Here is a 27,966-nt window from a genome sequence, read left to right on the forward strand (position 1 = left end):
ATGCTGACTGATAAAGATAAAAATATTAACGTACCGAATAACAATACAACTTCTACAGTCCTAATACCTATGTATTTAAAAAAAAAAAATAAGTATTTTATGTTTCGTAAAATCAAGGAGTCGGAAATGTACCTATATTATATATACTATATATGACCGTGTTGTGTATTATATATATATATATGATAGATTGGTATTAAAAAATAAAAATAAAAATAGTAATATTATGGTTTTATATATTTGTGCATGTGTATTTATATATCATCTATACTCTGTAGTATAGACGATATAAGTACTTATTAATGCATTGAAATTATATTCATGTGTTTTTAAATAGATAACTGATAATAGAAAATATCATTTGATAATAAATTATTTAAGGTCAAAGCGAATGAATACAATGGAAGGTTAGATAACCGTTAGATTTAACCACGTTAATCTGTGGTCAAATTCGGAGTGAATAATGAAAAAAAAAACTCAAAGGAAAGTTAAAAACTTTTTTTGATAGCCGTTTGAACGTTTCGTGTGTCTAGTGAGAGTATAATCACATTTAATATAATATAATAAGAATCTCAGTTGTATGATAACACCTACCTCTCACACTTAACAAATTTATCCCTTTTTTTCCTTTTCGTTATTATATTAGAACGATATAATGAGTATTAATAACATATTAATATGTATACCTATTTATAATGTACTACATGCGACATAACCGAATAACTAACAATATCTTAGTTGTTGAAATGTTCTTAAAGTTCAATAAAAAAAATAAAATTAAAATAGCAATCACAAATATTTAGTTGGAAGAAACTAATGAGTGATGAGTATCTAATGGGAGAGTGGAAAGCAATAAAATAAGTTATACAATGAAATACGTTAATAATTATTGTAACGACAAATACTAAAACGATTATACGTAGGTATAATAATATTATATTGTAATAGTTGATTCGTCCGATAAAATGTAAATTACTTCTATATAGAATATTGGTTAATTAAAATGCTAAAGGTGACCATCATTTAAATCACACAGTGTTAAAAGTGTCGACGTTTACGAATTCCTCGCGATCGTCGACGAAATCGGACTAAAACTGCAGCTGTATTATAGCCATATATCTCTGTAAGGTATATAGCACTTTTTCTTGAACGTATATTATCGCATCAGCACAATAATAATAATAATATTTAATAACTCGTTCGTCCCACCTTTTTTTTTTTTTAATCGTCATTACTTATCATATTATAAGACAATATGATTATTTCGTTTTATATAAAAAAAAAAAACATATATACAAGTGAATTATAATTTATTACAAACAGTTGTATGGAATACAAATTAAATAAATAGACACATACACACACGCGTTTATACCTCAATATAATATGTAGTACATTATAATATATATATGAAGTATAAATAAGATTCGATGCGCGCTTTTTCAGCTTTGTCAGTTTTTTAACGCGCTATACACGACGGCGGCGGCAATGAATCATATTGGCGGCGGCGGTTCGGTTAAAATTCGACCGCCGCCGCCGTAGTCTGGTCGCAGAGGATAATCCCCCTAAGCCTATAATTAAATACGGTCGCTTCCCCTGTAATTATAGCCTGTAAATTTTCGTCCCGTCCATCCGGACGGATTGTATATATATATATAAATATAATATACGCGAGCGAACGCACACGCACAAGCACGCACACACACACACGCGCGCACGAGGGACCACTCGCCCGGGTTATCTCACGGAGGATCTCCGTCCAACTCTTCCTCACTCGCACTACATTATACACGTACCTACCCATACCTACATTACCTATATATATATATATATATATACTCGAGCACCGACGACGATGCTGTGTGGCACGTCTCATATTTTATATACAGCCAGTTGTTATATTTATAAACATCACTCACACACTCATGCGGTGTACCATGTGATATAGGTAGGTATATACGTATAACATATATATAGCAATAAGACATTCGCATGATATAATGTGTCTTATATATATAGCTGGTGGTACGCACAATATTATACAAAACGTATTTTTATTTTTACAAGTCGTAAATTGTATATAGGTAAACATATTGGCTGCATAATACAAATATTATTATCATTTTTTTTTTCGATATATATATACGTACATATCACACGCTCATATATATAGGTACGTACCTGCAGTGTGTGTAGGTACTATATACATATTATACTCTCTATGTTCTATATATATATAGTATCCTGCAGTATAATATACTTGAGTAAGACGTATGTATACACAGAGCTTACACAAGGAGAGGGGGTCAGAAGTGCCCATGTGGTACTGCAGGGGCCCGGACATTAGAGGGACCTGCAGGCGTTCATGTAAATAATCACTTCAAAATTACTTCAATATGTTATAAATATTGAAAAAATGTTCGTTTCCCGGATTTAGTTCGGTACCAGGTTCAAAAATATGATGGGGGGGGGGGGTTATCGAGAGATTATAATATATAATATACGAGTACGTGTAAGGACAGCTTTGGGACTTATCATTATTGTATATATAACGTGTCATAATAATCAGCCAAATAGTATTATAGGTATATGTTATATACATGCACAATGCACACTGGCATGTATATGTATCTGTCCTATGCATACGACGTGTGTCGTATAGTGTACTCCCGCGTTTGATATATATATAATATGCGTGTTGGTGCGAGTGTGTTCCCGCGGCCAATCAATAACGCTGCACGGTCTTAACCCTGAGGTCACGCGCGGTGAATATTTCATGGGTTTTTGTATTATTTAGTGTGAAAACGACTTGAATCAATCGTCGCGTGTGTATTATATTCGTATTGTACAACCTCTGAATATATTATATTATAATTTTCAAAGCAGTCGTAAAAAAGTGTATTTTTTTATGTTTTAGTTTTCTTAAAATAAAACAAAATCAATACGAAACCCAGTAATAATATAGGCGTAAGAGTAAAAATGGATAACGAAAAAAAGTTATGTTTTAAAATCGCAGTAGCCAGTTGTAGGTATATACCTATATATACAATAAATTAAAATCATAATTCTCATTTCCGGCCGACCCTCCGGAAGGGGCTAACATAATAGGAACATGCCTACCCGTAAACGTGTACCTACCGTACCCGAGATACAGCTATGAAGTAAATTACAAAATTATAAAATCCCTGATCCATAAATATTAAATGAAAAAAAAGATAGATGCCTGTCTGGCTGTCAATGGTAGAATATATATACTGTATATAAATATGCAATTGATTTATAAGGGTCGTGTACACCTGCTGAAGTGTTTTTTTCTAGGAAATCATTGCGAGACACCTATATAATATTTTTTGATATTATATTTTGAAACAAAAAAGTTTACCTAATTAAAAACTTATAATTGTTTGATAAAAAAAAAAGTGAAAAATATGCTAACTATAATTCACCATAAGCATTTAACTTATTATTTTATTTATCACAGTACTTTTTAACCACCAAATTTGTAGGATCCAAGCTTTTGGTTCGTCAAAATGTATACATACAAATAGTGAGAATAATCAGTAAATATATAGTTCTTTCTTAAACTTGAAATCATTGTAATATTCGCTAAACATTTCCTAGGAGTTGTCTAGAAAATATATTATAATTGTGGTCCATAAAGAAAAAAACATAGTACCTAACTTGTACTGAAATATTAGGTCCGTGGTGATTACTTTGTGAGTCGTGATGAATCAATGCTCTATATATAACCATACTGCAGTCGATATAAGTACTTTTTTAGTGTATTATTAAAGTTTAATAATTTATTGATAAGGTACATACTATTGATTTTTTTAAATGGGTTATGTACTTTACTATTATATTTTAATCGCTACAAAACGAGATTTATTATAACTTTAAATGACCATTGGTTGCAGCCATCTTCAGATGTATCGTTATTATTGGTTATACAATTATAAGGTTATAATTCTCTATAATTGACCGATTGAATAACAATTTCAGTTTAAAATTTCATATTAATACAATTAAAATTGAGGTAATTAATTTAAATGCTCATTATTTTTAGATACTCAATAGATACTTATATATATATATATTTACAATTTATATTACAAGATTTTAAAATAAAACAATTACTCTGAAGTAGGATTTTTACACAATCGTTTCTGTTAAATTATTTGTTAATAATTAAAATAATAAACGTTTATAGGTACCGTTATAATAGTAAAAGCTATATATAGCAGTACCTATATAATAGCTTATATAAGTCAAACATCAAATCAGCTTTACATAGGTATAAGTATGCTTAAAATATTGATATTATATACCTACCTATAATACAGAGCGTAACACAAAGATGTAACATGTTGTCATAATATGTTTCTGTTACACATTGTATGTATATACAAGGTGTAACTGATAGAACTGACATTTGGACTAACTTTTTTTCACATTAATATTTTTTATTTTTGTTCATTAAGCGAACCTAGCACTACATGTATAATACATTTTTTTATTTTTTAGTACTGAAAATAAAAAAATATTAATTTAATAAAAAAAATGTTGGATAAATTCAAAATAGTCTATATTTATGAATCTGATTATAAGAACAATTTTGATGGTAAAAAGATTTATCTAAATCAAGTACTTGGTTTATTTTTTAGAATTTTTATAAAATTCAATATTTTTTTGGTTAATTTAATTTGGAACGCAATAACTTTTAAAAAAATATGATTTTTGAGAATTTACTGACATGAGTATATTTCTTAAATTATTTATTCATCATATAATATTTAAAAAAATTGTCATAAGATGAATTTGCATAATTTTTTTTTCGGTCAGGTATTTCTATTACACCCTGTGTATATAGGCATAAAGTATATGTCCAGTTTCCTAACTATGCGACGATAGTATTACAGATGAAGTTTATAGAAGTGCATGTAGAATGCGAAAATTCGTATGATAATAATAATATTATGTAACACGTTCCATGAGCCATTATACGATTAAAAAAGATTCTCGTTTAATTGCATATAGATATGCCTAAGGGTATTCAATTGAGACACACTACACTATATAGTGAACATATATATGCATATAAATATGAATATATATTTTTAAATGTCTGACTGAATAGTTGAACGGATTGTCAAAATGTCATATTTTATACACACCGACGGTATGAAGCATGTCGTGCAGCATAAATAAAATTAAAGTGTATAATAATATTACCTACATACACAATCAATCAACAAAACAGCATTGATAATAAGCAGACGATAAAGCCCGCCATACGATGTAATTATACAGAACCCTTTTTCATTATAACATAAATGCAATAATAATAATTGGAAAAATCGACTTAATGCCTTTTAATATATAACACAATAGTATATAATATATATATATTATACAGAACGCCCACGGTATTCCGTTATGTATACACAGCGCGTCACGACCGCGGTAATAACAACGAACGCGGTAATAACCACGAACGCGCGATGGTCGTGCAGCGCGGACCGAATGCTCGAACGCCACGGCTGCGGCGGTGGTCGCCGAGCGGAGCTGTAAGCGGCCGCAGTGGTCGCGCGCCGCGTGCAGCAGGGGACTGTAATGATATAATATAATAATATGTCATCGGCAATAACGCTCGGCCGCAGTACAATAATATCATATCGTTACGGTATGACAAACGACCAACAGACGCGCCGCAATAATTATTATTGTCTGTATACCAACGTTAACAAGTGCGGGCGACAAACGAACGTATGCACACACACACGCACACGCACACGCGCACACACACACACACACACACCAACTTAACGGCGGCGGTGGCCAGTGGAACGGACAGAAAGACCGCGCGCGGTAATTATTCAAACGCATCTCCTTACACTCCCTCCACCCGTTCGCCCTCTGCAGCTGTTCACGTGCGAACGTCGGCGACGACGACAACGGCAGAGCTGCAGCAGAAACAGACTGCAGCAGCGGCGACGAGACGGATAGCTGCTGCAATATTTTATATTATTATTATTATTATTATAGAACTGCACGCGACCGTCCGTCGTCACTATATGCAGTATGCACAACAATAGTGTACACGAATAATATATTATTATTTTCCATCGCTGCAGTCGACGACGAGGCCCGACGCGTCCTCAAGACAGTCCAGTGACCCTCGGCCGCTACCTATTCGCGCGAGTCGTTCTCGGAGTGCGCGCGCTGTCGCTCATCGGCCTGTCTCTGTCCGGTGCACTGGCGCGCGGCGCGCGTATCCGCGATAATCTTATTTATCGTCGCGCCACCGCGGGTGGGTGTACACATTATGGGCGATAATCTGCAAATCGCCGACGACCCCGCAGGCGCCACAATAATAATATTAATATTAATAATATCACAATCATAATTATATTATAAAACTATATAATATTATCGCGCAGGTTATTATTATTATTATATTATATACGACGTGGCCCGCGGCAGGGTCCCCAAAGTTTACTTCACGTTATCTATCGAATCGACCTGCACCCCCCCCTCCTCGGAAACGCTGTGCGAGTGTGTAGGTCAGTGGTTTTCAATCGGTGCTCCGTAAACTTGGCCAAAGTGTTCCGCCAAATTTTCAAAATTTGCGAAAAAAATCATTAAATCATTGGGATAATTTAATTTTCGGTTTCATCGTTTTTAATAATTGTACTTAATATACAGCACAATACGAGTATATTATGTATGTAATTTTATTTAAAAAAATAAATGTAAAGTATTGTTTATGTTACGTCTTTACGACCTATAGTGCTCCGCAAAAATCTTATAAAATTATAAGTGTTCCGTGGTTCTAAAAATGTTAAGAACCACTGAACTGAAGGTGTTATAATATTTTATAGGAAACGCGTGTGGGAAATTTAATCGAACGATTTTTATTTCTCTGCACCTATATACATACATGTTAATGGTTATAATGTATTTACCATTTCCTCCACTTCTCTCCCCTCGCCATGACCCCTTCAAACGTTCAAACGGCGATTTATCGCAATCGTGTCCAATAGTGTCGTACATTATAGTCGTGTTTTTTTATATCTCGTAAAATATTATTGATAGAACTCGCAGGTCATCTGCAGGTACCTATTATATTGATAAAGAGAAAATTACGATTTTTCTGCTAAAAATGTGTACATTTTTGCTAGTGATTAAATATTTTTAGGGTATAATTCAGGTAATAGGTATATTATACAACTCGCATGTGTCGTATAATACGCATCGTATGATTGTACTCCTGCAACAGTATTTTATTATAAATATTATATCATATTATTATAATTTACAATATTTATAATATGCTTTGCACAAGACGTAAAATATATAATAATGCGCGATAACTATATAATAACAATTAATATGAACAAATCATACTTTTACGAGTAAAAAATTTGGATATTGTCGTCGCAGACGCAGGGAGTGTTAAATGACGGTCATTATCACTCCCTTTTAATAGCTTAAAAATTATGTTAACGAAACCCTTTTTAACTGTTGAACGATAAAAAAATCGGGTTCCAACGACACGTTTCACCGACAAAAAGGGATTAAGGTCAACTTTACAATATTTACAATGTACGTACACGAGGATAAAAATTAAAAATTAAAATATTTTTTTATTAATACCGGGAACATTATTTACTCTTGAGTGGCATTTTTCTAACGTTTTCACAAAAAAAAAAACGAGAATATAATAGTTTTAATAACAGTATATTATTATTCTCATCGCCGTTATGATAATATATCATCCACACGATTTATAATAAAATATAATTGTATTTCTATTAGCTAGGTATTGTCATACGCGTGTGATCAAACGCTTTTAATTTTCAAGTTTTCCATCGCATCCAACATTGTAATATCATATGAAAATATTTTCATAATAGTCATCTGCTGTAGTAATTCTATTGTTGTTGTATGTTTACCATCATGTTTCTGTTTATATGTTATAATTATATTATAATATTATAGCGTTAATTATTATTATTTCGATTCATTTTGATAATAATTAAGTGTTTAAATATATTATATATAGGTATATCCGTGTTACGTGTACCTATATATACTATGTAAAATATATAATACATACTAATTATATATATATATATATATTATATACATATATAATAGTTGTGTGTACCAAACTAGTTGGCGCATACAACAGTTGAAAAATAAAAATTAACTGAAATGTTACTATTATAATATGTAATAGTTAGGTGTACTAACATTTTTTTTCTCTCGACTATAATGAAAATGATTTTGGTTGTTTGTGATGAAAATAGTGTTTTTAATGTTCTATATATATTACTGCGTATATATATGTACCTACCTACCTATATTTATTGCGTAACTGCGGACCGATAAATCCAATATCCGTGAGATTAGAAGCGCACACGGAGGATACCGCCTCTGGCGCCTATAAACGATTTTTGCGCCATCTAATTTAGTTGTGTTTTTTTTTCTTTCATAGACTATAAAGTATAATATTATATAGTAGCACTTTACTGCAGTTTTAACACTTTCTTTATAATTTTTTCGTATACAGCATATATATAATAATAATCTATCAAAATAACAAACACTTTTGGTTTTACGAAAGGAATTTGGTATTATGTACGTAATATTATATGATTTCTAGTTATATATACCTATGCCTGTGACGATAAAATTTGTCTATTGTGTGTTCTCTTTAAACATACACGCCCATGATGCCGACCTGTGTTTCGGGCGTTGGCCTAAGCCGCCCCTTTAACGCCGCTGCTGTTCGCAATCACTTAATAATTTCCATTACTCTTTTATTTTATTTTTTTTTTTTTAGTGAAAAGTCAATATTAAACGTGCAAACGAGTGGTGAAATATGTTCTTTTTTAATATTTCTAAAATATTTTCAATTATATTATTATCCGCGTATAAAACAACAAGATATCAATAAATTATCAATATTTAAGCTTAACGCTTGTGTTCTATTATAATATACCTAATAATAATACAAGATGAGATATATACATATAATTTGTTGTGAAATCTTATAAATAGCTCAATAATAACGTGTAATGACTAATGGATAGCAAACTGTGTTAATACTCTTTTACATTATTCATTTACACCTCCTATGATATTACATTATATTTTGTATTTCTTATAATTTATGTATGTACTTACCCGTGTAATACTTATAAACTAATGTATAGAAGATTTTAATTTATATATATATATATATATATATTTTTTTTTATCAATGATTATGTACAATAAATTACATAAAACGGTGTTACTCGAGTAATACCTGTATACATGTATAAAATATACCTAATGTAATAATATAAGTATTATAAGAAGGCAGCTATTTTATGTTACCTAAACAACAGCTTAAAATCATGCAGCAGGTTTAATCGTTATTAACCTCGTAAGTGCGGTATTGAGATGATTTCGCTTTTGTTTTTCAAAAATTAATTAATAATTTTTTTTTTTTTAAAGGTGCGTAGAACGCCGGTTTGTGATGGTACTAATCAAAGTGGTGGTTGTACAGTGTGGGTGTAGTAAACGACTAATTATTGTTGAGCCAATGAAACGGCAAGACTCGTTTAAACCGTCTTTCCTTTTTTTTTCGTTTAACGCGGCTATAGATACATTTTTTTTTCTCTCATAAGCCAGATTTTTATTAGTTATACTGCACCAGTCTTAAACGAAATCTCGACAAGTCTACAAGTTCGCGGGTTTTACGTGATTATTTTTTTCCCTCCAAATATTCATGTAATATAGTTGAAGTGATATTGTACTCAAACACACATAAATAAATATATATATATATATACTACCAGTGCGTATATAATCGTTTGTCGAAATGACCACACTTGACATGTCGTATCCATACAGCAGTTATCATTTAGCCGAAAATTACAACGCATTGTACTGTGAAAAAGTAAGATCAATAATATTATTACGAATTAAATATAATATAATTATATAGGTGCAATTGTGCATATTCTGAAGAAAACCATCTACAACGTTAATATACATTTTCAAATATTATAAATAGTATGCTTATCTATATGTTTGCCCCGTGGTATAATTTCAGGTATATGTATTATACAATTATTTATTTTTATCATGCTTCGAGATTATTTGTCTTAATATTTAAGTTTATTTCTTTGCGATAACCGGCCTGTACCTGTAAAGACAATATAAAACTACACATTTGATATAGATTCTCTAAATCAAGCATCGTCAATAAATAAAACGTAGGTATATTGATTAAATGCATATATATATATATATATTGATATATGCAATATATGCATACATGAAATATACATTAGGTACATATATGGTATATCGAAGTTATAGTTAAGTATTATTATCAATCTGTGCACAAATCATGCCGTATTGAATACTTGACTATTCATATTCATGGAATTATTATTAAATTTATATTTTAATATTGATTAATAAAAATACATTACTATCTATTAATATTCTTTAAATATTTTACAATAAACTAATAACAATTGCATATTTTGGTATGGTAGTTGGTAAATTTATATTTTACAAAACAAAAAGTAATGTTATATAATCGTTTTATAATAGTTCTTAATCAGATTTCTTTAATTATATATATGAATTCATTCAGATTTATCATTTATCGTAGTTTAATTCCTAAGATTTTTTTTAAATGATAATAATTTAAACTTAAATGTTCATTTGAATTAAATCTTTATCTTCATAAATTCAAAAAATGACTATATAGATAAATAAGGTTCTTATAAATCTCTATAGAAAACACGTATCTCTTAAACTTATACTATAAAAATTTTAGTAATTAAAATAATACTTATATAATTATAAAATGGATAATTTTAAAAATCAGCAACATCAAAATTAAAAAAACTCGTTTTTATTTTAGCTATTATATTTTTACTTATTGGTTATTATAGGTAATTTTTATAGACCGTATAGAAATAATTATATAAAAAGTAAATTACTTACGAATTTAATGACTCATTAAATCTTGTTTTTTTTTAATTCCAGCAACTATTATAATATAATACTATAACATTGATTGAATTTTTAATCGAATTCTTTTTTTTCTTTCTATTATTACCTAAAAGTAATAACTCATAGCGTTGCATGTACCATGTACCTATACATTATTACCACGAGTATCATAGATATATGTATATATATATATATAAAAAGTATAAATTTACATTTGCAGTACACTTATTATCTATACTGCAGTGTATATCAGTTATATATATATATATATATATATATATATAGCCATCTCGTATGTTTATAATAATATCTATAACATATATAAGGACTAAACGTACAGATTTACAAATCTATTTGAAAACATGGTTACCTTATAAATATTTATTTTAAAGGCTATTTTTTTAATATTAAATAAATCTTATAGGCATATGCAAACTATATAATATATAATAGGGCACTGTTTAGTATTCCATCGTATTTCGATAATATACTCATCTTGGAAAATAATTTGTTGGACACTGCTCGTGTGTTATACTGTTATGTATGTCAAAAGGCATTATTTTAGATTCTGAGCGGAGCAAGGAATGTATTGGATTCACAATGATTTCTATTTTTTATTCTGTAAACACTTTTTCTTCTTCTAAACTTGCTCAAAAGTACCAAGTGTAGCATCTTTTCTGAAAGGCAATGTTCTTGAGCTGGTACATTAAAGAGGTAGTTTTTCGATTTTCGAAACGGTACTCGAAATAAAAGCGGTTAAAGGAGAAAAAGTACGATTTCACGATTTTATAATGTTAAATAATTACGGACGTTTTCTACCAGAAATATTGCTTCAAATAAAAAATGACAAGATTTATTTTTCGTTGTATTTTGGATTTTGTTCCTTAAGGTTTAAAGTTCGGGAAAATTTTAGCCATTTTTGAGCTATTTATAGACATTTTAATTTTGGGAGTTTTTTTTTGTAGTAATTCGGTTAAAAACATTTGTATAAAAACTTGAAATTTGGGTTGTTTACTTATATTAGCCTTACCAAGGCATGGTAAAATTTTCAAAACATTTGGTTGACTGTTTTCTTTTTAAATCTGAGATTTGAACATTATTAATAATCTATATAATATATCCTAGACAGAAAAACCGTCTCCGCTCAGAATCGTTTTTCGTACACTGCGATGATATAATATCATTGGATTTAAATTTATATTCCATCCATTACAATAACCCACTTGTAACCTACTGTACAGCAGAGCGACTTACCCGCTTATTTTTATCTACAAATATTAAATGCAACCAGTCGTTGTGATTTGTGAACTATGTTGTATAGACGTTTGGCTCACGGGCACGAATCAGTGCAAAACGTATCATATATATATAATATATTATATCGTACCTAATACCTACCCATATATATATATAATATATTTATCAATGTTTAATATACTCCTACACTTTCCATCATATATATATATATATATACTGTGTCATAAGTGCCTACATTGTGGCGCCTTGATATTGTTATAATACATTTACTAGGATATAATGTAAAAATTATAAATTTCAAATTTTTTTTTTTTTACAATATGTATTAACATTTTATTTTTATTTCGAAATCGTTCACGTGCCCATAAATAATTATATATATATATATCGATATAATAGTTATTACTCTATGTTTGCAAATGATCGATTGAAATATTAAAGTTTCTCGTTCTTATAGTCATTATAATATACGTGCATATTATTATTATTATTATTATTATTATACCTACACCGCGCCTCGTGCAAGTATATGCGTGAACTAAACGGGCATATTAAATTATATTTATGGGCTCATAAAACTGAAATCAGTCGCGGTCTTGTTTATGCACCGATGAAATTTATGACGCTAGCTCATTAACCCCCCACCCCCTCCCTGTCAGTATACCCTCACACACAACCATTGAGCTCCCCAAATTCTCTCGTATCCTCTTAAGTTTTGATAGAATATAAATCAACACGCGCGCACCAGATATATATAGTATACTACATATTCAAAGCATTTTTTATATGCACATATGATTATGATGGATATATATTATAAATGATGATTTATTAATCGCGAAATCTATTATAGCTGAACCAGGCCCTATTATTTGTAAAATTTTGGACTGCACACTTAATTTTGCTGTTTAAACGAATATTTTATGCACTACTATCTTAGAAAAACCAATATACGAGTATTACATATTATATATAATATATAATAATTTAACAATGCAATCAAATCAAATTACAACATTCTGGAAATACTCATATTTTCTAGTGGCTGACATATTTTGTAATTTTTGTTTTGTAGACCATAGTGCACACACGTTCAAATCGTAGTGCACATTTGTACATTCGTGATGGTGATGCACATAAAAATAGGGCCTGACAAATGAGCATTTACCTACTTGTTCACAATTAAACGTGATGACGGCAATTTTTTATAATCGATTATGACTTGTAAGTCTATAATTTTCATAAACCACAATAAGTTGTAGGTATATATATATATAGGTAGGTACGCTTTAAAATTACTCTAATCGAAAACTGAAGGTTATATTATGTTATGTATCCTAAACAATTTAATAATTATATTTTCAAACAAATGATGCAAACATATTACATTACATTATGATATTTTCTCAGATAATTTTGTATATTTTTTAACACATTCCTCTGTTAGAAAACAAAGATTTTGAAAATTTTAAATTTTACAAAACAATAATACTTACAAATTATCTAATTTTATCCTTACGTGGCCGTGGTGTATAAACAAACACAATGTAAAGTTTATTGTGTATTTTGATTTATGATATTTTCACAAAACAACAGTTATTATTAAGTTTTCAGTTATAATGTATTTTTTTAAATAAGTTAAAAAAATACAAAATATAAGTTAATACGTTGTCGTTGAAAAAACTTGTAAGTAATTTTATTTTTATCAAGTTAAAAATATAATTTATAATATTATATAGAGTTTTAAATTATAAAATATAAATTATTCTCGGTTAGGTATATATGTTGACATTTATTATTTATATATTTATACAGCTAATTTTTTTTTGTTGTGCCGTCTACAAAGAACACTATATAGTATAAATATGCATTAGTAAATTTAAACAAATTTTGTTTTATAGATTCAGTTAAATATATTATATTTAAATTTAATGAAAAATAAAAGCTTATATTATAAGATATTTTATATTTATGTATCTATTCAAGCACGCCCGCAGAATAAAATCCCACCCGGGGCAAGATCAAAATTCTAAAACCAAATCAAAAAGATTATATTAAATTTTAATATATTTCTAGTGTCTTCATTCTAAAATAGCATATCATAAATAAAAAAAAACAACATTATGTCATCACATAAGTCCCTTATTATATGTGTAGGTTTACAATACAATATTAATATTTTTTGAATACATGTTGATTTAGATATTACAAATTCATTATATTTATATTAATTATCAAATAAAAGTTGTTATGTATGCGTCTTGGTTCCATACAAAATGATTGTATAACGACTTCAATAATTTTTTGTTTTTGCTTTAACAATGTCTTCAATATGCGTGGCATTAAATTAACAATAGTTTTTAAGTATTCCCAGTAGGGGCAATGGCCCCCTTGCCCCCCCTGCGGGTGCCCTTGTACACTCAGAGAAAAATATATCTTGGTTTTAATTGTGGTACTCCTTTAAATTGAATACACACAAACAATTTAAGATTAAAGAAATAATTCATAAAAGTTATTACTATAGATTTAATATTAGGATATTAGTTTAAATTCAATAGATATCAAATACCATCTATCTATTAATAATTACTAAACACTATATGTATACACGATAAATGCATTTTTATCGTCTTAGAAATGTATATTTATAATTAAATCACATAAATTGATCACTTCCCACCCTTATATATTTTAATAAACATTAACTAGACTGCACTTATATATAGAGTCAAATATACAAAGCAATTAATTAATGTTTTGACGAGACGATGACAAATATTGTATTTTTAAATTAAATTTCGAGCCCATCATCCGCTGGCAAGACATTTTAAATGCATATACCTAATAAATATTGTGATAAAAATACTCTACAGCAGTACATACGATGATGATAATTACTATAATGACGGTTAATGTTTGTTCATTTCCGTTTTGGAAGTATTTATATTACAAATAGCCATCACATCATACTTGGTCTTCATCTGACGTGGGCGAAATACATTTCAGATCGCGTTTGGCAGGGTGGCGCGTGTGTAGTGTCGATTACTGCTGATATAGTCAACACGACGACTTTTCACTGCAGGGCGCGGCACACACGCATATATATATTTTATAACGACATGGTAGGCTGTTTCTGTATATTTACTGCACTACCCATTTGATTAATTATTCTTCTGGAAAAAATAGATTATAGGGGGATATGTGCGATATATGTGTTATTCAAATTTCAATACAAGGTGACAGCTTTAAGTTCCAAGCCACATAGCTACCTTGCTACCTTACTGCAGCAGAGTGACTCTCCGTTTTTTTTTTCTAGTAATTTACCTATGTATAATATTTTACCTATAAATATATATAGGTAGCGTTTATCTTAGAATTAGCTATTATTTTTACAGTGATACAGGTTATATATTATGTGTATAGATAATAACTATATACTAAATTCATAAACGTTTATATATAGTACATAATATACTACCTATATATATATGCTGAAACTGCAACTGTATATCTATACTTCATTATATATAATATATATATAATTACAATCGTATAAACCATATATATATATATATAAGATAATGTAAAAACGTTCTATAAACACTTACCTATAAGTCGTATAGATATAGTATAATATAAGATTAAAATGTATATAATATATGCCATATATGATATATATATATATATATATATATATATATATATATAGTTATTATTATGTTACGAATAATTTGTTATTGATTGGTGTGTAATGTGTATTATATAAATATTATAAACACATGCAGGATACACTAATTTGTTCGGTCATTAGGTTAATCCTCGTGATACACGCCTCCGGGCCTTTTTTTTGTTTTTGGCAAAAAAAAAATACAAATACTTCTAAGCCCAGTCGTGTGTATAGACAGAACTTGTCTAGTCTATATCATTAGCGCGGCGGCGTATATAATATGCGTATTACGATGTATAATGACGGTCAGGCATGTAGGAGGTGCGTGTGTGTGTGTGTATGGCGTTTAAAATTCGTTCAATTAGTCAATAATATATAATATATAATAATAAATAGGTACCTGCTATACACCTATATATACCATATATATATAGTTGTATTTATATATACACATCAACGGGCGCCTTGTCAAATACATAGGTATATGAATTCCAATGCGCAGCTCTATCTTCGTATTATTATTTTAGCTTCGTATATATACACACTTATAATATTATACATATACATGTATATCATGTTATTATATATATATATATAATACGAAAACATCCAATAACTACACTTATAAAATATTATGTGTATAAGCGTTATGGCGCACACCCATTTAAATACACACTCGGTGTGCTTAAAAGTACTCCGCCCCGCGTTCTGTACATCGCGGACCTCTCGTGTATATAATACATATACATATACATATAATATATGTAGTGTGTGTATACATAGAGGTACGTCGTCGCGCCCCGTCGGCACCCGTCCACATTTCCCTAATAATCGGATATTTTTACACACACCTCGCCAAGTTAATCGCGCTCGCACGTGTCACCTCCGGTAGCAATCTGTTACCGCAATCCCGTCAAAAATTGCCCATTGTCTATACGAACTTGTAATAATAATAATGATACAAATAAAAACAATAACGATAACAATTTAATACAATATGCACTTACTGTACTTACGTAGTTATTGTATGTAGATACATATATTCGTGTAATGCGCGTCGTATAGTCTGCCTAATAATAGGTTGTGTAGACGTGTAGTTCTGGTGGACTGTGCGGTAGGCACTACATATTATATTATGCGCAGTCACAATAAATCCATCAGAATGGAATGGACTGTTATATTATCATTATGGGACGGTAAATTTAATTTTGTTTGCAAATTAAAGATTTTGAATTTTTATTTCGTTCCTATAAATATAGAACACCTTGTCTTATTTTCGACACACGATGGTACAAATAAATTTAAAATCAAAATAATAACTATGTAGGACGTCTATATATACATTATATATAGTAGGTCTTATAATATTATTCGCAATTATTATATTACATAATGTCCGACGTTTTCATTAAAACAGTTTAAATTTCATTCATGATTTGAAGATACATATCTGTGAAAGACATTATACGCTCATTAACATCACGCAGAGTTGAATTTTTTTTTTTTTAAAGAATTTATTGTAAAGAAAACATTTATAATACAAGTAAATAATAATATTAAGATTAAATTTTACAATAAATTATCTACCTCCCTTAAGCATATGCTTGTGATGGAGGTAGAGAGTTACATTACATAATGATAGTGATAGACACAAATTTATAGGTACACTATTTAATGTTGAAATTAAATCTAAGATTGTTACATATAGAAACAAGAAAAAGTATGTGAAATAAATTTAATAATGTTGCATTTTAATCTTTATACACTTAATAGAGAAAATAACCATAAGTTAATTTGCTTTTTTATATTTGTAATTTTAAGATTCCCAGATGTAGAGTAAATGAGATATATATTTGGTGTTTTTTTTTTTTTTTATTGACCTAAAGCATTATTTTGACCATTAGAATTTTATAAGGAGGTTACAGTTGGTTGTCAGATACACGTATAATATATGTATATATATGCGATGTATGTGTGCAGGGGCGAAGATTCGTTGCTAAAAACCCGAAGGGTCACCCATCCGGGAATTAGCGACGTCGAACGATGCTTGACCGCAGCACATATTAGTGACTGCGGCCAATCGCCGTTTTATACCAGGCCTCGATGGTTTTTTTTTTATATTTATATATAATAATGTATATACCATTATAGATGGGTGTTAATTCATCACTATATTATGGTAGGCAAGAAAAAATAATTTCATAATGCAATAAATTTCGGTTGAAACATTGCAGCTCTTTATCTTAGAACATAATATGTTCATCACGTACAACATAATAATACAATAACAGTATAGGTATATTCAATTATTGTCGTTTTCGATCAAGAAATGTATTCATCTAAGAACACCTAAACCAAAAGTCATGCGATATTATCTACGAAATAATTATATAAGTGGGTATACCGGCCATGTATAGTGTTATGTTTATATCAGATGTATAACTACAACAAAACTTTTACTATATACATATACAAACTAAAAACAGAAATCGTGTAGGTATATATTATGACATCATAATATAAAATAGATATATTTATATAAATCATATTAACATTTATTTTTTACAAGATTAAAATCTTAAGTCTTTTGACCATTGAGTTCTTTGCAGTCATCACATACACCTATATATATACTGATGATATGTATGTTTTCGAATTAGTTTTAGATATTTTATATTGCCATTCAAGAATTATTTATTACAGTTCTAGAAAATTAAATTACATTATAATATATTATTACATTATTACATGATAATATTGATAATATATATATATATATATATATATATATATATATATATATATATAGCTAGACACTGTTTGAAAGTTATATACAATACGTCTATATAGCCGTAGAGTACCTATATATGAAATATAACGCTGCAGCTGACGGGGGGGTTACATAAATTATACCTAGGTAGTAGGTATAACCTAATACTACCTATATTATTACGTTCAGTTGTTGGACAAAAGTCTAATTACGTGTAGTGATGCGGTATATATATATATATATAGTAGCATTACATCAGCAGACTGACTTGGACCACGTGTCCACGTATATGATGCTATCTCGTAACAATAACTATATAGTTTGTGAGCTGTGTACACTATTTAAAATATATATATACACATTATAAAACCTTTTAATATATATATATTACCTATTTATACATATTATTTAGCTGTGGCAGTGGCGTCATTTTTTTTTTTTTTTAACAAATGAAACGGCCGGTAGAAACGCGACGTGCGAGTTCACGATGTTATACATAATGTGTGTGTTTACGTCGGCGTTTTTAATATATTTAGTTTTGTTAACGACGGTCGATTTTTCCACGTCTCGTATATATTTAGCACCCACCGACAACCAGCCGCTGCGGGACGTGCACGAATGACCAAAAGTGGAAAACCACTATACATATAATATATTATACTTGTGGTGTTGTGTATTTATCAGTACGACCTATAGCTATACATATATATATATTATATATATATAATGGCCGCATATTATTTATATTATTTTACCAATGTTTATATTCGTTTTTTTCTTGTCCAAACATTTCGTACGCTCCTCCTTTATATTATTGTATCATATATATACTTTTCAAACGTCTCCACCGTGGTTGTTATATATATGCAATATATGATGCCTATAATGTGCCTATATATGTGTTATACCACTCTGCAGTACCTATACATAAGTACTATATATACGACTTACAGCGTAGGTATATTATACGTATACATGATCTGGGAAATTGATTACATGAAATTAATTTCGTCGGCACGCACGCGGCGGAGTGTATATCTATATAGGTACCTACGCAGTTACATTATGAAAACACGAAAATTAAATATGCTACACAGATATATACATATATATATATTTATAGATACATCATGCCTGTATATATACATTTGTGTGTATCGTGTATATACACAGTGTACATAGACAAATACAATGTGGGTGGTGCCGTGTGGTGGGGTGCAGTGGAGGAGATAACAGGGGAGGTACCAGAAAGCGCCTAATGTTTGGTTAACGAGCTTGTGTGTGTGTGTGTGTCGAATATTGTATACTATTACGATGGTGGCGCCTTTGGGTCGTATCATTAAGCCGACGACGACGGAAGATCGCTGAAAAATCGGTTCTGATGCTGCAGACACGACCGCTGCTGCTGCTGCTGTTGCTGCTGCTGCGGAGGACAAATGATTTCCTATCCTTGATGGCGGTATTTTTTTCTTTTCCATCTATATATAATATATTATTCTCTCTCCTCTCGCGTTCCCTCCGTCCGGCTGCCAGCCTGTCTGTTAGTCATTCTCATTCATTTTGTGTACGCGTATACAGCGATACAGCAGAGTCCGGTGTGCTACGTGCCCGTTGATCTATAATAGACGTCGAACCCATTATATGTATACAACAGAAATACAGATGAAGAACAAACCCAACCGGTTTAATGTGCCTTAAATATAGGGGTAGCGGAAATTGCAATAGAAATTTGGTCTGTCGTTCATATACACATACACACACACACACATCTTATAATGGGTAGTAGGTAATACCTACACATTGTACAATTCAATTGGCCAAAAACTCGTTAAACACTGCACGGTCTCGTCATTAAATACTCAATTATATAGCTTCTTCATTTTTGTGTTATTATATCATCATCATCATTATCATCATCAACTTTTTCCAGTTTACGGTTTTAATCTTAAGCTACTGTCTTTATATATACTCTGAAAATATAACATATACCTAACTAATATTATATATATAAACAATTGAATGGAATATTATACTGCACATAGCACATACAATTAACATAATATATAAATATATATATGATATATATATATATATTATAGGAGTGTTAAGGACCAATTATTGATTATATTTAAAAGTATTTGTTATATATATATGGACATTATATAAATATATAATAGTATAAGTATATATACTTATATTATATAAGTCATATAACTATACTTTAGTATATTGCCAATAAATTAGCATTGCAATTATTGATTTTAATTTTTTAATATTTCGCCGACTAATGACTATATTTAATGATATGGTCGGTAAACTGCGAATGATAACAGATATAATAATTAAGCTGCATGCGTAAATTACTATGTACATCAAGATTTTTGCGATAGTTCGTATAACAAATGATTAATGATGTTTTGTTTACGCCCAAAGAAAATAATATATGCCTCGCGTGAGCGTTTCTATAACTTTAAATTAATTTGATGCGAAAATTCAAACATATTTAGAAATGTATATTTAATAGTGTATTAAGGTATATATATAGTATACAGTAATAAGTTTAATAGCGGTAGTGGAGCATATAAATTGCATTGTTTGTAGTAATAATTACTGCAGTTTGGTCTTTGATGAATTATATATAGTACTAAATAGATATAGTATCACATTGCAATTTATAAATTATTATCATATTATATAAAGAACATTCAATTATTCAACTGCAAGTGCAATTTTCTGTCATAAAACGCTACTGTTTATGCTGATTATATTCATATCGAGTATTTACTGAACAAATATTATAATATATGTGTATACAGAGATAAGCAGATCGCACTTAAAAATACAATAACATATATAACAGCGGGGGTCTTTATACCTATTATTATACGCATTACGCAATAACATTATACATATTAATATTTATAATAACACCTATATAACTTATAAGTATATTACCTATATATGTGTCATATACCAGGGGTGGCGAACCCACGGCACGCGTGCCAAAAGTTGAAAAGTGGCGCACGAAAAATTAAAACTGCGAAAAATTATGATATTCATATAAAATGTTGCTTGAAAAAATTCAAAGAAACAAATTACATACATTTTAAATATTATAATATGTTCCTGTAATATGTTTGATTGATTATACCTACATATATATATTATACCATATACCTACCTATTATTACTATATTTATTATGTTCTACTTCAATTTTGAGCGTCATGTGAAAAATTGTTAATTCCTATTGATATTGCAAAAATTTGGCATATAACCCAAAAAAGTATTATACATAGAATAACGTAAGTATTGTAAGCACATTTTTATTATAGTACCTACAATTAGTTTGTGTGTTTGTAACAAGTATCTAAATTAAAATTATTATATAAATATAGATATGTATATATGGTGTTGTAATAACAAAAATATAATACATTTTAGTTAATTCCTTATTTATATACCTACTACTAATAGTTCTTATCTTATATTTGTAAATATAGGTAAAACTATATGTATACATATATTATTATATACTGCAAATATATTACATGAGCATAATATATAGGTAGTGACAATGTTCACGGTAACATGCGTATACGCAATATAATAATATATACACGTGTACCGCAGCACGTGCTGCGAAATTGCTCTGCAGCTTATGTATAAACTGTAATATACATTCTACCGTATGGCATATATATATATATATATATATATATATATATATATATATTATACATTGTACCTATATACACTGCATGATGGCCTCAATATTATCTATATATTATAAATTGGTTATAACAATTGCAGCTCAGACCACCTACTAAGGGTGCCGGATGGATAATTTTCAGGGATAAGAACATCTGCAGCAGGATTTTCAAAATATATATTTTTTTTAAGCATTCTATATATATATATATATATATAGGTACCTACATAAGAAGAAAAAAATATAAATATTTTTTAGGATTTGTTTTGAATTTTTCAAATATAATGGCAATAAGTATATAAAAACGGTTTTATATATTATATACCTATTATACTCAAAATATATAAATTTATAAATATTTAAATAATGGCTATATAGGAATGTTAAGTATAATATACCCATATTTACTATCGTGTTTGGTTATGAATTTATGATTAGATTATATTGAGAATTTCGCCAATATAACTATATGTATAATATTCTTACGAGTATATAATATATTATACAACTATTATATTCTATATACATAAAGTTAGTTATTCACATAGTACCTATAGAGATAGGTGATGTATATAAATATTTAAAAAATAGTAAAATGTCTTCATAATAAAATACGGCACGTAGTATAATAAAGCGGCTGCGCTAAAACGGTCGATATAAATTTGATAAATTATATGCATTATTATTTATGTGACTCGTGTAATAGGTATATATTGTGTATACCGAGCTTGTGACCGGATCCGTCCGAAAGACTGACAGACGGCGATGACATCCGTCAAAAGCGAAAATACCTATACAACTATATACATAGCACTGTACATAGTAAATAATACTATATACATATTATAAATATATATATATATATATATATATATATATATAATAATACGTATATATATAGTATATAATACTTAGGTATTATAAAAACAACTCGTATGGGAAAAGGTATTATATTATTACATGTTTTATGATTACGAATGCACTCGGCCATAAGTACGCGTTGAGTATTATTGTTATGGTATATACCTAAGTGCGAGTTTAATATAATATAATATACTGCGGTATATGTTATAATATGAAAACACAGCGTTACCGCCCAGCGCGGCAAAATGTAAAATATCGATCGTCGACCGGGCGACACCGGCGCGGCGCCACTCTCAATGCCGCGCGCCTCATCATACACAATAATATCATACAGTGTCGGCGGCGGGCCCAGCGTCGTCGTCGTCGTCGTCGCCGGTGGTGGCGGTGTCGTCGCGGCGGCGTCGGTGGGGGCAAAGAGCACCGCCGCGGTGGGGCGTGTCCCGGGCGCCCCTATTTAATTGCGGTTTGCGCGCGGTCGGGCGGCGGGGAATCGCGACGACGACGCACGCCAAACGTGGGCGTGTCCGTCCATTGGCCGCCGGGACCCCGACAAGCTCCGCCCACTTGTAGCGGGACGCCGTCGCCGCCGACCGCCGTCCGCGTACAGTCGCTCCGATCGCGATCTCGAACAGTCAACACACATTGCCCGTTTCGGTATAATCACCGCGGACTCGCTCAACGTTGTATTTTCAATTTTGTTGATGTTTTCGTTTCGAATCACATAGTTCTTGTTTATTTTTATTTTTTTTTCAGTTTTCGAATTTATTATGTTTTTCACTCGGTTTCTCGTGTCCGATGCCGTTCGCCGTCTGCGAAACGATTAAAACGATCCGTGTTACCTATATGCGCATGCGTATTATAACATAATTTTTGATATAAAAATACAATATTATGACATACGTCGTAGAGAATCGTTGATTTTAAACGTCACTGGCACTATATCTTATCGAACGAATTTAGACCCGGGTTATGGTCGCGACCAGAAAACTAATATTGTACATCGCTGACTGACTACGGGTCGTCGAGTACAAGCACCGCGACACACACATTTACGGCACTTGCGCCTACACCGGTCGCGGGTGACTACGTATATTACACTAGGTATTATCATTATACACATATATATATATACAGTCCGGATCACAAGTAAAGTACTAATTAACCGGTCACACGTGAGAACAATAACATCATGTTGGCCGACTATCCAATATCACGCGTACCCGGTGGACCGCTCTACAACACGTCCGTGGTAAGTTCATCGACGAATTTATATATGTATATACCTATCCAAACTAAATAGTTGTGCAATAACGAAATTTTGATTATAATGTTTACCTGTTTATCCGCATGTACATTGTTTATTACATATTAAATATAATTATAATGCAGAGTAATATTATATACATATAGGCAACTAGAATTCTCTCTCTCTAAATATATATAAATATAAGTATATTTCAAAGATGTTTCTCTCAATTTGATATAATTTTTTATGTATTTAGGTATATATGCCTACACTAGCTGTACCTATATATTATATCTATAAAATATTACAATGCGTGTGGTTTAAAATATCGTATACATATACATTTATTGTTATATATACCTATGTAGTTATCTCTATTATACATCAACAATGGATGAATTTTTTTTTTAATTTCTCATTATTAATATATAGGCTATTATAATTTTAAGACACGTATTTAAATTGATTCCAGCAGTCCTCGCGTTTTGATAACACATTTTGGGCATATCCATCAGTTACATGCACTATATAACCTCAAGAGGACTGTGTATATACTTACATGAGTTCGCTTGTATGAATATTTTAAACTACTGATAATCTAACGTTTTTGTTATTAATGCAGCATATATACCCATATTTTACCCACCTTTAATTAATTGAATACCAATGGAATGATTTAATAATGAACTCGTTTGAAAACAGAAAAGAGATTTTCTTTATTTGATTATATTCTCTAATACATAATTATGCTGCTGTTATATTATATTGTATAATATACCGTGTATGTTGTATCCATAGTTTTAACTGTTCTATAATGTAATAGGGTAATAGCTAGATATCTGCTTTATAATTTATAAAACCATCATAATATTTATAGACATCAAATAAGATATATATAGGTATATAGCTGGTATAATATGTTTACTATTAAGTGTGGTGTGGTTCACTAATATATGATTTTAATTAGTAAAATGTGGCTATGTATTATTTTTTAAATTATATATCCTTAAGGTATATAATATATATAATACCTATACATTCTCAAAAAAAAAAAAAAAAAAATGGGTAAATGTAGGAATTGTAAAACGACCGATATACCAGCGAAAAACAAAAGGCGATTTGTGAAATATGTGTCAGAAAATATGACGTTTATAATGTGTTTTTATATGTGTAATGTATTCTGGGTCGGCATGGGTTCAAAGGGCTACTCGACGGGGGTGCGAATCGTAAAACGAGTCTCTAAAAATTATTGTATTTTCTGGGACCTAAAAATCGCGGAGCGCGTATATTATTATTATGATTATATTATTGTCGTCTGCAAAGAAGCCGCCTTCTTACTTCTATTATATTTATATATTATACATATATAGGTACAAGTGTATACGCAATATATACGCTATACTATACACAGAGAAAGAAAGAAATTGGAGTTTTTGTCACATTCAAATATTGGATTGGGTTTTATGTTATTTATTGGTTCCAATTATATACATGCATTTATATAGATTGTTCTCACCCCAACTATATTCTTAAGGGTAGTCTGTTATATTATAAAATAAACGAGGATTTTTGCACGTGGAAACCTTATACTATACTGCTGTTGCAATATAATATAATATGCTGTGTCATTTTCGATTCTGGGAACACATTTCAATATAAATAATTGTGTGAGTAAATAATACGTAATATTTTATAGTGAATGCAACAAAATTCATCAAACAATAAATCTATCCTTTATATTTATTTATTATTAATGTATCATAGAATTATAGTAAAGTAAGTACGCATGTACGTATATACATATATATACTTACTTTACTTACTTTACTATAATTCTATATATATATATATATATGTATCTATAATCTATATAGTTACAATAATAGACTATCTATTTGTATGATTGCCTAAATGAACAGCATAATGTATAGGCGATGAACATGTGGTGAAGTAGTGTATATACTATATAATACAAATAAGGGTTCAGTATGAGAGTATATAAATATAGTAAATAATATGATGAACTCAGTAGAGCTCAATTGCAACTTATATATATATATGTATGTTACCACTTTAATATAATTTATATTGACCATATTTTTTATTTGGCAGGGAAAAGGTTAATTACATATTTAGAAACTTAAGTTATATCTATATCGTCTCAAAACATCCATATATATATGTATATAGTTGCAGTATATTGGTACTGTTGATAATAATTCTATATGTATATGTTATATATCAGGGGTGGCCACAACGAGGCTCGCGAGCCGCATGCGGTTCTTAAATCAATTTCGTAAGGCTCTTGAACCAAACTTAGACTAAAATTAAAAGTAAACAAATGTTCCTTCATTTGTTTTAAAATGAAAAATGTATCTTTATTTTATAAACATTGCTTTACAATGTGTGGCTCACCTCGAATTAACTTTATAAATTTTCGGCTCCCAAAGTTAAGGTTAGTGGCCAACCCTAGCTGTTATATATTATAATATTGTTGGTATTATAGTGTATATTACGTCAGAAAATAACTGGAATGCCATAAATCATGATTTTTCGGTTTCTCAGTGTTTCATATATTCCTTTTTCCCGTTTTACTTGATACATTGTATAATATATATATAGGTATCTACCCCACATATGGTTTCATATATAATACCTAGTATTGTGCCCACATAAATATTTAGTGGTGACACGTATACGCAAGAATATAGTCTAGTATACAAAACCACAAAAAGGGGTTTTACAAAAGACCTACAAAATCCTGGTTGCATACCACAAGCATGCGCATTTATATACATGATGTTTAGGATATTGCGTCCCGCTGATACTATATTCTGTCTCGGCGGGTGTCGGCCGCCGGGTTTTAACCCTCTTCGAGATTCACTGCGTGTGCGATTGTCCTCTTATACGCATTATATATAGATTATATAGGCTCTAAGTCGGTACGGACGCTGGTCAACGTGTCATCGTGGGAAAGGATCCGAGAAACGGTTTTTGTGCGGAAAGGACAGAAAAAAATATCGCTACTGCATGTAGACCGACCGACCATAAATTTTCGGTGAAATTGAATGAAAAAAAAAAAACGTTTTAAAAATACATTGTGTTTTGTGCGTTATAATATATTATGAAGGAACTGTTGTTATAACGGCAAAAAGATAGGTACCTACATAAATGGTATGGGCGCAGGTAACGGTTTTTCGGAAGCAGTGGGTGTCGACCGTTGACGGACATTATAGCCTTTATTACTATTATTTTTTTTTTGACCTACAGAAAGATCTTATAATCTGCCGCTTTAACCCTGTTTTTGTGTATATGAACTAGGTATATAATAAAATATTACGTTATAACGGGAAATAATGGATAAAGGTAAACGAGGTATACCTACACAGTGCGCATCCGTGAATATAACTATATAATAAATATAGG

General features: G+C 30.1%; 1 protein-coding gene across 3 annotated transcripts in view; it reads left to right on the forward strand.

Annotated features, from left to right (window-relative positions):
• The window catches only part of Sp1 (transcription factor Sp8), an 83,123-nt gene that overhangs the window by 40,085 nt on the left and 15,072 nt on the right, over positions 1-27,966 (forward strand). The window contains exon 1 of one of the 3 annotated variants that reach the window (XM_089228689.1): positions 9,706-9,952. The exons of 1 other annotated variant lie outside the window; for it this stretch is intronic. In XM_089228689.1, the coding sequence (XP_089084815.1) occupies positions 9,875-9,952 (78 nt within the window). In that variant the 5' untranslated portion in view covers positions 9,706-9,874. Of the gene's footprint in view, positions 1-9,705; positions 9,953-23,895; positions 24,544-27,966 lie in introns of those variants that run through there. One more of the 3 variants, XM_089228690.1, reaches the window with a different exon arrangement.

The sequence above is a fragment of the Diuraphis noxia genome, unplaced genomic scaffold (assembly GCF_037042655.1).
Source record: "Diuraphis noxia isolate RWA-SAM2 unplaced genomic scaffold, SU_Dnox_SAM2 contig0005, whole genome shotgun sequence".
In the NCBI taxonomy this organism is placed as follows: domain Eukaryota; kingdom Metazoa; phylum Arthropoda; class Insecta; order Hemiptera; family Aphididae; genus Diuraphis; species Diuraphis noxia.